The 17,087-nt window shown below is 43.6% G+C and overlaps 1 protein-coding gene across 1 annotated transcript in view; it reads right to left on the minus strand.

Annotated features, from left to right (window-relative positions):
* Nucleotides 1-17,087, minus strand: part of F8 (coagulation factor VIII) — a 906,500-nt gene that overhangs the window by 278,296 nt on the left and 611,117 nt on the right. The window contains exon 8 of the mRNA XM_069648978.1: nt 8,581-8,863. Coding sequence (XP_069505079.1) covers nt 8,581-8,863 — 283 coding nt within the window. The remainder of the gene's footprint in view (nt 1-8,580; nt 8,864-17,087) is intronic.

Genomic DNA, 17,087 nt, shown 5'->3' on the forward strand with positions numbered 1-17,087 from the left:
GTAAAAGAAGGAGAATCCTCCAAGAAAGAACTAAATAGAGGAGAAATCCGATTCTAAAAGCTTCATGAAGAAAGGAAGAAGAAAGATATGGCGGAAATTAACCGAATTAGTCGGATCAAGGAAGGTTTTTTAAAGAGAGGAATTATCAAGGCTCCACCAAAATAGTACCAGACGAGCAAGAAGAATTCACAGCCTGAGTGACCAAAGAAGCGACTGCGGGCATGATGGCTTTAAGAATGGGCAGAGGGGTGGGATCAAGGGGCGATGCTAATTTCAGTTTAGCCAAAATGTCTTCAGGGGCAAATGGTGGAAAAGAGGACCGGCAGTGTACAGAGGTGGAAGGCCGAAGTACTGGAGCAAAGGTTCCTGTTCTCAAGCCAGAAGATGAGCTTTTGCTGTGGATGTCACTAATACTTCAATCATCTCAGAGGCTGCTGTGCTGGAGGTTTTCACTTTACAAATGGTCTGCGTTATTCTCATGGGCGAGGGGACACATTTGTGTAGGTCACTGTGTGCCACATGTACTTTCTTGGCCCTGCATCAATAAAATAACACAATACCTATCAAACCACATATGAGTTACACTTTTCTCTATAGTAAACACTGAAGTGAAACACTACAAGTGTTTCCAATCAAGGAAAACAAGTCACAGGGAGGTGAGGTAATTTTCTGATGATCGCAAAATGCAATCAAGTGGGTGAAGATGGAGTTTTGAGCTCTGGTCTCCTCGCCCTAGAGTTGACAATTTAGGCAGCCAACCACATCATCTCTGTCCCTAATCAAACAACTCAAGAGCACAACAGATAATGCATAGCTGTCACTAGATCAAATGTAATTACATAGATTAGAAAGGTAATGCATAGCTGTCACAGGATCAAAAGTCATTCCGAGGATTAGAAATGTAATGCATAGCTGTGACAGGATCAAAAGTCATTCCGGGGATTAGAAAGGTAATGCATAGCTGTGACAGGATCAAAGGTCATTCCGGGGATTAGAAAGGTAATGCATAGCTGTGGCAGGATCAAAAGTCACTCCAGGGATTAGAAAGGTAATGCATAGCTGTGACAGGATCTAAAGTCATTCCAGGGATAGAAAGGTAATGCATAGTTGTTACAGGATCAAAAGTAATTCCAAGGATTAGAAAGGTAATGCATAGGAGTCACATGATTAATAATCATTCCGGGGATTTGAAAGGTAATGCATAGCTGTCACAGGATCAAAAGTAATTCTGGGGAGTAGAAAGGTAATGCATAGCTGTGACAGAATCAAACGTAATTCTGGGGATTACAAAGGTAATGCATAGCTGTGACAGGATCTAAAGTAATTCTGGGGATTAGAAAGGTAATGCATAGTGGTCACAGGATTAATAATCAATCCGGGGATTAGAAAAGTAATGCATATCTGTGACAGGATTAAAAGTAATTCCGGGGATTAGAAAGGTAATGCATGGCGGTCACAGGATTAAAGGTCATTCTGGGGATTAGAAAGGTAATGCATAGCTATGACAGGATCAAAAGTCATTCTGGGGATTAGAAAGGTAATGCATAGCTGTGACAGGATTAAAGGTCATTCCAGGGATTAGAAAGGTAATGCATAGCAGTCACATGATTAATAATCATTCCAGGGATTAGAAAGGTAATGCATAGCTGTGACAGGATTAAAGGTAATTCTGGGGATTAGAAAGGTAATGCATAGCTATGACAGGATCAAAAGTCAATCTGGAGATTAGAAAGGTAATGCATAGCTGTGACAGGATTAAAGGTCATTCTGGGGATTAGAAAGGTAATGCATAGCTGTGACAGGATTAAAGGTCATTCCGGGGATTAGAAAGGTAATGCATAGCGGTCACATGATTAATAATCATTCCGGGGATTAGAAAAGTAATGCATAGCTGTGACAGGATTAAAAGTAATTCCAGGGATTAGAAAGGTAATGCATAGTGGTCACATGATTAATAATCATTCCGGGGATTAGAAAGGTAATGCATAGCTGTGACAGGATTAAAGGTCATTCTGGGGATTAGAAAGGTAATGCATAGCTGTGACAGGATTAAAGGTCATACCGGGGATTAGAAAGGTAATGCATAGCGTTCACATGATTAATAATCATTCTGGGGAATAGAAAGGTAATGCATAGCTGTGACAGGATCAAAAGTAATTTTGGGGATTAGAAAGGTAATGCATAGCTGTGACAGGATTAAAAGTCATTCCGGGGATTAGAAAGGTAAAGCATAGCTGTGACAGGATTAAAGGTCATTCCGGGGATTAGAAAGGTAATGCATAGCGGTCACATGATTAATAATCATTCCGGGGATTAGAAAGGTAATGCATAGCTGCGACAGGATTAAAGGTCATTCTGGGGATTAGAAAGGTAATGCATAGCTGTGACAGGATTAAAGGTCATTCCGGGGATTAGAAAGTTAAAGCATAGATGTGACAGGATTAAAAGTCATTCTGGGGATAAGAAAGGTAATGCATAGCTGTGACAGGATTAAAGGTCATTCCGGGGATTAGAAAAGCACCTCTGCTGTATGATGCTAAATGCAAGAAAGCGAAGAACTTTTGGGAGGGGGCATTTAAAAAAACTGTAAATTGTATGGAGAGACAGACGTGTGTCCGTGTTCCCCTCCGTGCAATTTAATTGTTTTTGTGATGGTTGCAAATTAGGCATAGAAACCTAGTTGGTCGTGTGTGTCCTTGCCTGTTGTACTTACCACACGGTTGTTGCTTACAAGTGTCCGCTGAAGAGTTGAGTCTGTCCTCAGTCCCTGCTACAAATATAGATGGGACTGAGGTGTCCTTCTCAATGCCCACCTGCTTGACTTCAAGACCACGGTCAGCGAGGTGTCCTACAAGTCTGGGCATTGAGCATAGCGCTTGGAAGTCTTGGGCCCTTTTTGTGCTTTTTCTGGCCAGTATCTGATTTTATCACAGCCTCTCCAATGAGGCCTTAGGTTAGGGATCAGTGGGGAAAAGTCAGGTAAAGCAGGGAGAGAAAGTCATAAGTCGCAGGAGCCTCACGCCACAGTGGCAGGACGTGTTCTTCGGTGTCACACATGTATGCCTTTGCCAGCTGAGACTCTGCCATGCAGGGGCGTTACTAGGTCTGGAAGAGATCTGGGGCTACGCTAATGTCAGGACTGGCGGGACTCAGGGCTAGCTGGCCTTTTGGTTGTTGCCCCTGAGCTTCTATCCGGGGCTATAGCCCCGCCAGCACCTGGCATAGTAGTGATTCTTCTGGCGCCATGTAGTAGGGCCCTTCCCAGCACACCTCACAGGCAGGCTAGTCTGGTGCAACACGATGCAACCATGTGTAAGAGCCCTGAGCAGATACTGGGTTAACATCTGGCTTTTAAGTGTTCAAGAAGCGATTCAAAACGTTGTTATTCAAGAAGAAGTAACAAGACACGAACTGGATATTGTTGGCTTCTGCTTTGTCCCTTTCGTGTATTTGTTGTTTTGTTTCTGTATGTTTTGTTATGTTTCGCACTGAAACTCCAGACTCGCCTCAACACCTCTGCCATTAGAATACAGCACCAACCGACGACAAACTTCAGTCTAGCTGGGTACATATCGAGTCTCCTGCACTAGCGCTCTGCCGTGACCTCCCTCAGCACACGTGCAGCACACGTGCCTGACCTCTCGGGTTGCTTACTGGAGCTTAGCCAGCCCCTAAGTCCTAAACCTGGCCAAATGCACACACACATATTAATCCTCTACCGAGCACTTTCCACATCCCTCCCCTGCACTTGCGGGATCTGAATGTTACCTGGCCTAGTAAGCACACCACAAAGCATGTTGAGGCCCTAAACACGGGAAAAGGCACTAAATACATGAACACTACAATGTAGGCACCCTGATGCTTGCGGGCTACGGTGCTAGTCAAGCAAATACATGAAATAATGATAGTTGTGAAGCTATTAAGTTGCTACGTTGGCGGCTGCTCCAGTGGAAGGTGACTTCTAAAGAGGGCCGCCTAGGTGCGAGGCCTGACACCTTGGGTAAAGGGTCCAGTGCATGCTAGTTGCTTACATCCGGGCTGGGTGCCCCGCCCACACTTGTGTGCTGACTCTTTAGGAATGAACCTGCTTTTGCTTTCATTGGTGAACAGCTTCCAGTGCTGCCTACATCTTATCAAGGTAAATCCAGCAGAGGGCGCTCCAGCTAGGTAACAAAGGAACAATGTGCTCATTCCAAGCATGTACACAAAGAAAAGGAGGAGATCTGGCAGCAGTGTACAGAATATTAGATGGGTAACTCTACACAGCGCAGATATATCCCCCTGAGAGGTTCAGAGTGACATCTGATAGGCAAGGAGAGCGACGCTCGAGAATCACGACAGCCCATGCAGCGACTCAGGAGAAAGACCCCTGTGATGTGTGTGTCACGCCTGCCAGGTTTACCTGACTTCTTCATTGCAGATTCTTAAACTAAGCCTCATTGGAGAGGTTGTGCCCCGATACTGGCCTTAAGAAGTGAAAGGCCCCCAGTGTTGATACTGACCCATACAGAAGGTTATGTTGTGTAGAGCTGGGGGTAGAACTCTGTCCTCAGCTGGGGCCTCCCTCTGGAACAGCCTCGCTGCCACTCTAAAACTTGAGGAGAACCATCTTCGGCCTTCACTCCCCCTCTCCCCTGCTGTTCTGTTCTCTCTTGGCACTGTGCACCTGGCCGCCCTCTGTCCTCCGGGCCCAGATACCTGCTCTCCCTGCCACCCTCCCGCACTGCCTCCTGGCCACCCCTTGCACTGGTGACAGTATCTGTGCCCATGCAGGCCCCCAGCCCCTTTTCTTCTCTTTCTGCACTTATCAGACTTACCCAGTCTGCTGCCTCAAACCCAGCACTTGCCACTTGCTGGCTGCACTACCCCTGTTTACAGCCCCTATTATCTATTTATTTTTATTTATTATTATTTATTTTGTTCTCCTCTGCTCCGCACTTTCCACTCTCCCCCTTTCATGCACTTTTCCCCTTTCCCATGCACTTGCGCGTTCTCAATGTCCCTGGGCCTAGTAAGATCGCTGTTTTGTTCTCCCACGTTCCCCTCCCTTACCTTGTCACGCGCTGAAACACTTGCGTACGAGCGTGATATAAATACATTATCATATCATATCATATGATCCCAACCATGCATCGATTATCCCTCCAGCCCACTTCTGCTTCTCCTACGTACTAGATTTCAAGAAGTCATGAGGTGAAACTGGTGAGAACTATTGGCAACCTGGATGGCAACCCCTACTCTTAACCCACCCACCCAACACAAGTAACAAAATGGCATGGGGAGTAGGCCAGACCAGAGTGAATTGTAGGGAAGAAGAAAGGCGACTGAATGGGAGGGAGGCCTAGGTGTACCCGTCCCCATACAGGTTCCAACGGGAAACAGGATTCTAAGATGGCCGCCGAATAAAGAGGACGCGCTGGAGAATGCTCCATCCGAAAGAAAGCAACCAAGACGAGACACAGTGACCCAGCGATCCTTCCTCACTCCCACCATCGTTTTTCTAAGGGACTGCGCTGGAGCTGCAAGCAAGGCCATACTCGGCAGAAGGACTTTGGTTTTAAGAGGGCCTGATTCTGAGTTTGTGCTAAAAGCAGTGTGGAAAGTCAGCATTCTCCCCTCCAGTTTCCAGCACCAGCATTCTGAGGTGGGTGGAAACCCGCCATTCTCCCCTCCAGTTTCCAGCACCAGCATTCTGAGGTGGGTGGAAACCCGCCATTCTCCCCTCCAGCACCAGTATTCTAAGGTGGGTGGAAAGCCGGCATTCTCCCCTCCAGTTTCCAGCACCACAGTTCTGAGGTGGGTGGAAAGCCACATTCTCCCCTCCAGTTTCCAGCACCACCGTTCTGAGGTGGGTGGAAAGCCGCCATTCTCCCCTCCAGTTTCCAGCACCACCGTTCTGAGGTGGCTGGAAGGATTGGAGGGGAAATGTTGTGCTTTCCAGCAGCAAAAGCTGCTAAAATCTCTCACTGTGGGAGAAACATGTCCATCAGCGGCAGTGCAAGCATTTCTTTAAAGACTGCAACATTTCTAATTTGCACAAGTGTCCTTAAGCTGCCAGCAATTGAGAAAGGAGGTGGTTCTTCCTATGAAATGCTGTTTTTATGCGGGGAAAACGGTGCAGTAGAGGATAACCTCAGAAATGTCATAATGTATCTCCTTTTTAGGTGCAAAACCAGTGCTTTTGAAAGGAGAATCCACTTGCAGCGCTAGCCGTGCATTCCTCATGGTGGCAAAGGCAGTTGTCAAGCAGTAAATCAGACACATGCAAAAGTTGTGGCTTTGATGCCAGGCCACCACATTTTCACTTCCACAGAATTTGGTGCTTTTAAGGAAAGGGCTGTTCCTTCATAGAAGAACACTTTCCTTTGTTTGTATGCAACTCAGAATCTGGGCCTCAGGGCCCTGATTAAAAGGTGCGTGCAAAATTAGAAAACTGTTTCTTGGTGAAGCAGCACTTTTCTAAACTGCACTAGATTGAATTTAAATCTGAAAGCGGCAGATTGGATAATAATCTGCCACTTTCATGCAGCGTGCTTTATTGCTTGGCAACTGCCTTGCCAACCACCATATGTGCACAAGGGTGTCTCTGAGGGTCTTCTCCTGCCATTACACCCCCTGGGCGCTGATATAAAGATGTGCTAAAGACTGGCACCATGGCAGGTGTCGTTAGTGACCTGCAACTTCATTCCAGAGCCTTCAGGATCTACTGAAAAGCAATTGTCCTAAATGTTTGCCTCAAAGACGATTCCGAAATTGTCCACAAGATGAGTGATCCGCTGTGAAGAGTTTTGCACAGAATGTGACTGCAATTACAGAACACACATAGATCTGCAAGCAAGCACAGAAGAAAAGAGAAAAGCTAATGCAGGGATGTAATGAACGCTATTTTAAACCGGATACATTCTCAGAAAGCATGGTTTCTTGGATGTGGGCGCCACATTTCTACTGTACCGAAAGTGCCAAGCGCACTAGGCTCAGCAACACCTTTGATCATTTCCAAATGTGTCTTTGATGTGCGCAATTGACAGTGTGTGTCATGCACTGCCTATGATAACCTCTCAACGCTCCTTCTGGGAGCATTACAACGCTTTCAGATGAATCTGCTACGACAATTCCTCCCCTCCATTCCTTTCTCCTTCCTTCGAATGGCAGAAGAGCTTTTAGGCGAAAGAAATGTCAGATTATCACATTATATTTGCTAGGCTTCAGAATTAGGCCCTCAAAGTCCGCTTCTGAGGTGCATGCAAAAATAGGAAAGTGTTCTTCCACAAGGAAGAACACTTTCCTTAAAAGAACCATATTCTGTCAAAGTGAAAATGTGAAGGCCTGACATCAAAGCCTCCCTTGACTTTTGCATGTGCCTGATTTACGGCTTGACAGCAGACCTAGCAACCATCAGGAATGCATCTTTCCAAAAGACCTCGTTTTACACATCAAAAAATGTTAACTGAGAAAGTGGCAGTCTTTTAAGAAATGCTCACAATGCCAGCGTACACATGTTTCTATCAAAAGAATAGATTGTAGTAGCTTTACTGCTGGAGAGCACTACTCTCCCCTACAATTCTTCCACCTACGTCAGAATGGCGGTGCTGGAAATTAGAGGGGAAGACGTCTTCTTTCTTCACTACTTTTTCACGAGCACAGAATCGGGCACTGAGTGCAATCTTGCTCTTAGAGGGCTGGCTGCCAGACTTACAGCTCCTGTACTGTTTTAGAGTAGTTTTACACCTGCCCGGTGGCACTGTGCCATAAGCCTGCAGCCAACCTTGGAGCAGGCCATGACGTTGAGCATGCGCCTTCGTCCACTACCCTGGGGCACGAGGAGACCTGAGAGAAGAAGAGACCGTACCATGGAGACACCGCTTCCACCAGTACCCCAAGACAGTTCATTCTATATCAGAGAGCGCCCGGAAACAGCGCCCTCCGAAGCCTTCCCTGCGGGATCTGAACGGCCTACCCTTGGTAACTGATTATAACTGCACGGTTAACCCAATCTCCCAATAGAATAGGCTTAACGATTATGCAAATAGCATGGCCTCGCAGGCAGTTCAATTCCCAAGGGGGATGTGAAGGCTCGCTCACGATGCTCAGGTACCTTGGGGGAATACCTTGAGTCCTTGCATATGCTGGGCACTCCTGCGGCCACTCATTACAAAATGTGAGGAGTAAGAGCTGATGGCAAACCTAGCTCTTGTTCTACTAGTAGAGTTTCCACTTCATACCCCAGGGATCATCCCTGCGTAGTTGCCAACATGACCCATTCCAGTCTGTAGGTGCTTATCCAGTTCTGGTTTTTACTTTGTATTCTGGGACTTGTGGTCCGAGTTTTATAATGGGGAAAAGTAGAACTACAAGTTCCATAATGCAAAGAATAAAACCAGGACTGGATAAGCACCTACAGACTGGAATGGGTCATGTGGGCAAGTTTGACACTGCCACACACACACACATTCAATGCTGGTCCATGCTTGTCACTGCTGGTTCTGCTTGCCATTTCCAGGCTCTGGGGTGGGAGCGGAACCTGTTTGGTTTATTGCTATTAAAATGTGCACTACAGAGAGGATCCACCAGCGATGTCACCTGTCCATGTCCGCGGGGGTGGTCGGTGCATACTCCCAGTCTACCTCCACAGCAGCGATGTAGCGCGTCCACGTGACTGGCCGCAGCTTAGCGTGAGACCGAGCATTCATGTGGGAAGCAGGCTCATCATCCAGCTCTACGACATTGAATTGGTCAAAATCATAGTCCTCGTCCGCCTCCTCCATGTCCACCTCTTCCTCGTCCACGTCATCCGGAGAGAGCCTCATCTGCTTAATAGGCTCTTTGGGGCAGTCGGCTACATGGATGGTGGCTGTCATGCCATCTGTGCAAACAGAAAAGGTAGCAGGAGAGAGTTAAGGCCTGACAGCTGGGCTACAGGACCCACTTCATGGTACATGCCTATCAGACAGTTTTCTGATCTTGACTTTCTTTTTAATGGACGTATGTGTTTTAAACAAGGTCACGCTCCCCATTTTCCCATTACTCATGCATTTTTCCCCACGGTCCTTTTGGTGGATTTCGTTTTTAAATTCTTTTTTTAAAAATTGTTTTGGTCATTAAATCAAACTCTTTCAATATTACATTACATGTTAACATCAATTCAATTTCAACGGTCATACAGAATTAAAAATTATTTGAAAAATAGAGAAACATTTCCTAAATTTTCTGTAAAAATTTCTCAAGTGAGAAATAGTATTGCATAAACGTTTCAAGTTTTTAAAAATGTGTTAGGGCGCCTTAATCACATTCTAAAGTTATGTGAAGGAACAGGTTACATCCTTTTAAGATTACAGAACATATAAATAATAAAAGAGAAATTCAGTTATGGTTTGAAATTTGTAGATAAATGAATTGGCTATCCAAGTCAAAAAAGAAAGAATCTGTATACATGGTAGTGTTATCACACCCTCAAGACAGTAAGTTAATTACAAAGCAGAGAATTCAGACATTTTGACACCCTTTTAATCTATCCTGGGTTAGATGAGGTCGATACTAAACCTAGAATTGGTAGGTGCAGAAAATTCATTACTGCCAGCGTTATAGATATACGGCATCCACTTAACAACGCCATCTATAATAGTCCTGGTGTCAGGATTTCAAATGACCTGAAGAATTTACAGAAGTAAGTTTTCCGTAAATTCGACAAGGCTGGGCAGTAGATTAGGACGTGTTCTAGAGTTCGCGGTGTGGTGTCATTGGCGCAATCCCAACAGGCGCTATATATAGGATTAGCATTTGTTATCATTCCTGGATGAATCCTAGATCTCAGAACCATAGTCCGATATTTTGGCGATGGAAACCTCAAAAGGGATGATCCTAGTTTATTCGTCGCTTTCAAGTTGAAGTGTCCTTTTTTATAGCACTTATATTTGTGCATCATTTGCCAACTATTCTGCCAATCAACCGTCCAAAGTTTATGTTTGGCTTCATTGGGCTTGGTCATTAATAAGTCTGAGGTGAGGTCAGCAGCGCTCATGGATTCTGTTGCTGTCCGAACCCAAGGCATTAACGAGAGGTCAAAATCAGGGATAGTCGTATTAGCTATTATTGATAACAACGAGTCTGACTTTGGATCCAGTAAACATTTTTGGAAGAGAGATAAGAATTTCCAAATTACAATGATGTTAAGAGATAACAGCCCTAATTCATGTCTTATAATCTCCATGGGCATACCAGATGGGAGCTTTAACATCTTCTTCCAAAACGCTCCTTTGAGCTTTGTACAGTATTTAATCCCCTTATATTGCCTTGTTTCTGCTCCATACGTGACTATGCGGGGAGTACTTTTTGTATGTAATGTAATTACTGGTTCAAAAGAAAACTTGCCAAATTTTCTATGTATTAGTTGAGCCTGTGAAGCAGCTGTTTGAATTTGAGCTCGCAAGACTAGATGGTATGCTAGATCAACTGCATTATTGGTTGTGTTTTGGCCCAACTAACAGTATTCGTTCGTTGTAATTAGAGCTGGTTTATTGAGCATCCATATAAAGCTCTGGCTATTTTTAGCATTGTGACATGATAACACTTTTTTCCAAGATTATGGAACGTTGGTTTACTTCGGCATAGCTTTGGAGGGCATGGAGCAGTTTTTTTAGCCCTACAGGTGTTTTTGATATCAACACTAAATCGTTGGCATACAAGAGCCATGATAATGCAGAGGTACCTATTTCTGGTGAATCAGAACATATACTGCACTAAAAGAATTGCCAATGTCAGCTATAAAATTGTTGAACTTAGTAGGAGCAAGGATGTAGCCATGTGTAAGTCCCTTATTTGTTAGGATTAAACTAGTTAGTGACCATCTTGTGTTAAGCGGACTTGAATCGAGGTTTCCGTATAACATTGTTTTACTAATGTTTGAATATATGCTGGACATTTTGCTTTTTATAATTTCTCGAAGAGAAGTTTTCTTGAGATAGAATCAAAGGCCATTTTAAAGTCAATAAAGGCCATGTACATAGTTTGGGCCCTAAATTGCCCTTTGCATTTGATTAATGACAGGGCCAACAGGTTGATTGAAGTTCTTAGACCGGGTACAAATCCAGTTTGGTATTTGTCCATTAATTGATTTTCATTAACCCACATATTGAAGTCTTTGAGTACAAGCCAAGCAAATATCTTTCCTGAAATGTCAAATAAAGCTATTGGTCGGTAGTTCTGAGGGAACTCTGGATCCCCTTTTTTAAAAACGGGTATAATAATCGTGTTTTTCCAAGAGGAATGTATTTGATGATTTTGTAGCACTTTTGCAAATATATTATGTAATATGTCAGCCCAAGCGTCAGGGTGGCTCTTCAACATGGCATTGGTTAGGCCATCTGGACCAGGGCAGAAGATGAGCTTAATGTGGTTATTTGAGTTTGAATATCATCTCTATCGAAAATCAGTGAGTTTCTCTTTGCCCACTCGATATGGTACTAGTTATTGCAGTAGATCCATAAAGCACCCTCATAACAGGAGATCCAGGTTGCTTCTGGTACTGCGTTAATTAAGAGCGACGCTTGGGTATCGCGAAAGGCACTATTCAGGACCGCTCAAATTTGACTACTGCTTTTGGATGCAATTGTTCTAAGCATGTGTTCACTATCATTCTGCACCATTTGTGCCAGATGTGATTTGCGCCAATTATGATATTGTATTTTTAAAGTGCAGATTTTCTGCAGTCTGATATCAAGTTTATATAGCCCGGCCGCTCTTACGTTAATTCGCAACTGAGTTATTTTCTCTTTTATCTCTCTGTCATATGAGTGTTTGTGTTTGAATAACGGCTTCGAGTTGTACTTTGAATAGAGACATTCTGGCAATATATCCACTGTGTGCTTTAATTATTTGTGGATCGAGGTTTAGGTTCTGATTTTGCATATGGGCGTTAAAGGTGGCTACAGACTCATCAGTCCATTTAAACCTGTTTCTTCCGCCTGACAGAGTCCGCTTGTGTACGTAACCATCAGGACTTTTCGACTTGGAAAACCATGTACATGGAACGTCTATTAGATTATCCTCACTTTCAGATTGTTCGATAATCTCACATTTCTCCGTTATATTAAAGGTTGAGCGTTGCGTAAATATGTAATCTATAGTCGAGGTATTGTTTCCTCTTTTCCACGTCGTCTTGGGAGGAATGTCTTCTTTCAGGCTGCCATTCTGTATAAGGAACTGCGTGTCGTTCATTAGGGTTACCCATGTTTTAGTTATCTTTGTCGTATTTACAGTTTTAGAACCTATGCATGTTGAAAACGCCTGCTATTATGGTGTGGATGACAGAAGTGTCTCCGATAATCAGATCAAACATTCCCGAAACACCTGATATTGTCATCCAGCCCATTGTGATTCCAGCATACGTTTAGGATGGCTATGGCACCATGGGTTTCTTATTTATTTTTTACTATTTGTGTAAAAAGGTTTGGGGATGCCAAGGGTTGTGATGTGAATTGGAGTTCAGTCTTAACGGTGACTAAAAGGCCTTTTGTCGGGCGGCCAATGGCCCTTTCTTGGCAGGTAGGACAGACAGGGCATGGCCTTCCCATACCGGGGTTTCTAGAGGCCATGTTTCCTGTAAGATAATTAGATCATAAGACTCGAGTACCTCAGTGTCGCTAAATAAACGATGCTTAAAGCCTCTTGTGTTCCATGAGACTAGGGTGAGCTTAGAAGAATAGGACTGAATGGATTGTTACCTCTGGCTAGATGTATCTTTATTCACTGTCGGCTTTGACCAAGTTTGATTTGTTGTGAGTTTAAGATTACGTAAATCATCCAGGGACTCTTGTAGGTGAGCCTCCATTAGGCGCAGGTTGGTGTCAAGGTTAGTATTAGAATAGGGAGCTGGTTTATTGGTAAATCCTGGATGGGTACTCACTTCCCCTATTTTGTCTTCATTTGTTTGGCTTTGAGTGTGATCTTGTACAAGAATAAACCCCATGTCATATAATTGAGATCTTGCCTGCCAATACATACTGTGGACAGGGGTTTGGTCTGCAATGTAAAATTAGAGTATGATAACTTGGACCTAGTGACTTGGACCTTAGGTCAATAGTACTACATCTCTTTGGATGTTGACCAAGGTCTTTCTGCAGTTTATTTTTAATGAGTCTACTTCACTGTGAGGAGCCGCACTGATGTTTGTTTGGTAGGTGGCAACGACAGGTGTCTTAGATAAGTGAGGGGCAGACATGCCTTCGCCCACCTCTTCTAATTCCTTCCTTCTTTGTTCTACGGTAGTGAAATTGGTTGTGTTTTGCTACAGTTGGATAGAGTTCATAGCATTTTCGTTATTATTAAATCGGAATTTGATCTTAGGCTGCATACTACTAGATTGCAGAAATAATATGGGGTCTAGATTGATTTTAGAGGTCTGTTCCAATTGTTTGGCAGCTTCAATGAGATCACGCAACGGTCCTGAATTATCTATGTCAGCATTTGTTTGTGCGATTTTCATCGATGGTTTGGATGAATTAGCATAGCTTTTTGTTTTGGCTAAGATCTTGCTTTTTTCAATCAGCCGAGCACTTGCATTGAATTTGATATTGTCTGGGATTTTGAAAGAGCGCACACATTTTTCTTGATTCCACCTGTAATCCCTTGGAGATAGATTTTTGGTTTTTCGAATTTATTTTCATTTGAACTTGCTTAATTTTTGTCCCCAGATTTTAAGCAATAAACTTACTGGTGGCTGATATAGCGATTTATTTAGATAAAGCTTGAACGGTTGAACCTTGGGAGTGTGTTCGCTGTGAGATACTAGATGAACAGTTTCAACCCGCGGTTCGTCATTCATAATACCTGAAGTAAGGCTCCTGTCCTTTGAGGTTAGAATTGGTAGCACATTTAAGGGGGAGGGTGTAAGCAATTGTTTGGCTGATATATTTAGGTCAATCTTGTTAGTGGATACTTCAGCAACATTGTGATTTTGTTTTTTGGGCTAATGTTCACATAATTTAGTTAGCAATTCCGATTGGAATATCACTTTGGTGTCTAGTGTCTCACACAGCCTAGCCAGTGACATTAGGGCGGTATTCAAGACAGACAAGGTTACCTCTACGAGGGAGGCAGGCCGTTTATTATCATTCGGGGAGTGGGATTGGCAAAGGAAGCTGAAGAACAGCTCAAGGAATCTAGAGAGTTTCCACACAGAATGGGCAAATCGGCCAGGTTGGGGTGGGGAAGGGACGGAGACAAGTTTCGGGAAATAGACTTTTGGATATCCAGAACTAAAATGACTTCTGGGCCTCTTTGTCTGCAATTGTGTTATTACTTTCTATCATCGCAGCTTCTTTTATCAGCATTAATTGAAGCTGTATTTGGGTTATTGTAGCAGGGATCTCAATTACTTCTCTGGAGGAAGAGTCTATATTAGCTTGGTCGGATGAGTGCACTAGGGCTATTGCAGTGATTGGAGGTCGCAAGGCGACCAAGTTGTCACCAATTGTATTAGCAGTCGCTTCTGGATGGTAGTTAGCATTGTGCTCCTTTGATATCATAGGGCAATTGCAGATATCTAGTTCCTCCTGGATGTTAGTAGGCAGAACCACCACTGTTAAGGCATCTGACATGAAGGTGTCTGAAATCTCATCAAAGTCTATTCATAATTGTTTGTCAAGAGGTTGTGTGATCGGTTTGGAGGAATTCGTGGTTGTTTTCACTTGGGTGTTTTGTTAATGCTGCAAAAGTGGCTGATATCGTTTGTTACAGATTTGGCTCTTTTACGTTTTTCATTCCTTGAGGACATGATATCGTTTGTTGCAACTATTTGCAGGGAAGGTGTTGAAAGGTCTGACGGGTTAGATGCGCTTTGGCTAGTCGGCATCGCAGTTTTTAATGTATAAAGATAACCTGGGGCCACATGTGATGTGTTAACCAATGAAAATCAGATGAAATCGTAAGGGATTGAAATGGGGACTTGAGAATATGTTCATTCAGTATCGTCCACTACTGGTACCATTTATGAGTCTATTATGGAGGATAGGTTTAGCAGAGTTGGATAAAGATAACGCTTTAAAAAAAAAAAAAGTAGTTATGAGATCAATCTGACCATTATTCCAGGTTAATTGCGTAAATAGTAAGCTGGATGACTTTCTGGAGGAAAGCAAGAGGAAGCAAGTATTACAGGCATCAACATTAGGTGTGTAATTCATTCAATTCAGTCAGAGTCAGTTAATGATACCATCAAGCGCCTCGGATAGGCAAGAATAGATCCAAGAGATAAATGGTTCCAACTCAGGAAGTAATGACTAACAAGTTTAGCAATAGGCAGGGTATGGCTCCCGGGCGTCACCCACTAAAACCGGGTCACAGCATTTAGGCAACCCATATGGAGTAATGTTGGAACCTAAGCAGTTATCAGCACTTGGCTCAAAGGCGAAGAACACAGTCACTGAGTTTGCGAATGTAGATTTTGCAACCAAAGCAGTTGTTAACACTCGGCTCAAAAGGCGAAGTTACAGTCACCGAGGCTGCAAACGTAGTTGGTGGCTATGTCCGGTACGGAACCATAACAGTTTTCAGCTGATGGGCGTTATCGAATGTTTGGTTAACGGTGGTTCAGGGGAGAGGTCTCACAGTCACCAACCGCTTAGTTACGGTCTCCATATGGGGTTCGCCACTTACCCTTAGTACCATTGGGTATACACGTGTTGATTCAAGAACCGACGCCAGCATTCAACAACTCGTCATGTTCCCCAGTTGGGTAGAGATCGACTCGGGCAGTGTTTCAAAATACACAAAGGCGGTCCAGACAAGGTATCAATTGGTGGGAGACAAATAGTTAATTGATAGATGAGATGCTTTGTTCAAAGTCAGTCTAAAGCTGGAAGGCGCGGCCGGAGATAAAACAGGGGCTAGGGGATATTCAAGTGTCACATTTGCAGGGCTCATATCGAGGGTATACGCAGGGGGACGGAGTCCACTCACTTTATTCAGAGGGTGGACTCAGACCCCCCAGCTAAAAGAGAATGGATGTTTTATGAATTAAAGCGGACCTCTGGGATCAAACCGCAGTCGTCATGTTTGTAGGCCGGACACTTCACTATAACATGATGAAAAACAGCAAACAACTACAGGTGATACAAATATCCCATTTTGGTACTTCAAGCCCCAGGGAAAACATTTGTATTGGTTCTTGGAGTTTAAAATATGAACACCTTTGAACGTTTTCAAAAACACTATTAGAAGAAAATATCCTGTCTTGGTTTTGTGTGTGTGTTAATTTTATGAAAGGCAAACGCCATGCGTTCAGTGCAATCTTGGTGGTTATGCGAAGCCAATTTAATGGAATGTGCATATTTCACCTTGATATGCTAATTTCTGGCGATGCCACATCCCATTGTGTTTGTTGAGCCCCCCCCCACTTTAATTTTTAGGACTTGACCCCTGCACATTTGTATATTATCAGGCATCAGCATCCACTCTGCTGCCGCGCACCATTCACAAAACACTTTGCTCCTCACTTCACGCGGACGTGAGCTTTTGTAGGTTGGTCTTCTATTTCTTTTTTTTCTTAAAGGCACAGTGATCGTTTAGATATTACACCAATGTCAAAACAGGCAAAACGCAGAACAGGAGCAGAGACTGGAGATCAGAGAGCAGCTTCCAGTGGGAATTGACACAAAACACTTTTATATTTCTTTTTTAAATAGGGCGTTCCCCCAATTCCTCTTCTAACCCACCACCACCACTCCGCCCTGCAATTCTGTGCTATTCCTAACTTTCGCATGTTTTTAAGAAATCGATGGCTTATACTAGGCATACCATACGTGCATTATTTAAGCACTCTATCAAATTACAGTGCATTTTGAGATGGTGAAGAGAAGTCTTTCTATTGCTCTAAAAACAAGGAATTGAAAAACACGGAGTAAAAAATACTGATTGAATTGAATTTTGTTTGTGAAAAACAATGTGATGTTTGTAGATGGGGTGGGGCATTAGTCAGGTCATGGGGGTCTGGGGTGTCTCCCCCCCACCCTGTAAGCATTGAATTAATAATTCCACATACAGTAAAAATATGGATAATAAACGTTAAGAAAAATTGGCAGAATAAGCATTGCTTT

The sequence above is a fragment of the Ambystoma mexicanum genome, chromosome 2q, assembly GCF_040938575.1.
Source record: "Ambystoma mexicanum isolate Mex_15411 chromosome 2q, UKY_AmexF1_1, whole genome shotgun sequence".
Taxonomy (NCBI): domain Eukaryota; kingdom Metazoa; phylum Chordata; class Amphibia; order Caudata; family Ambystomatidae; genus Ambystoma; species Ambystoma mexicanum.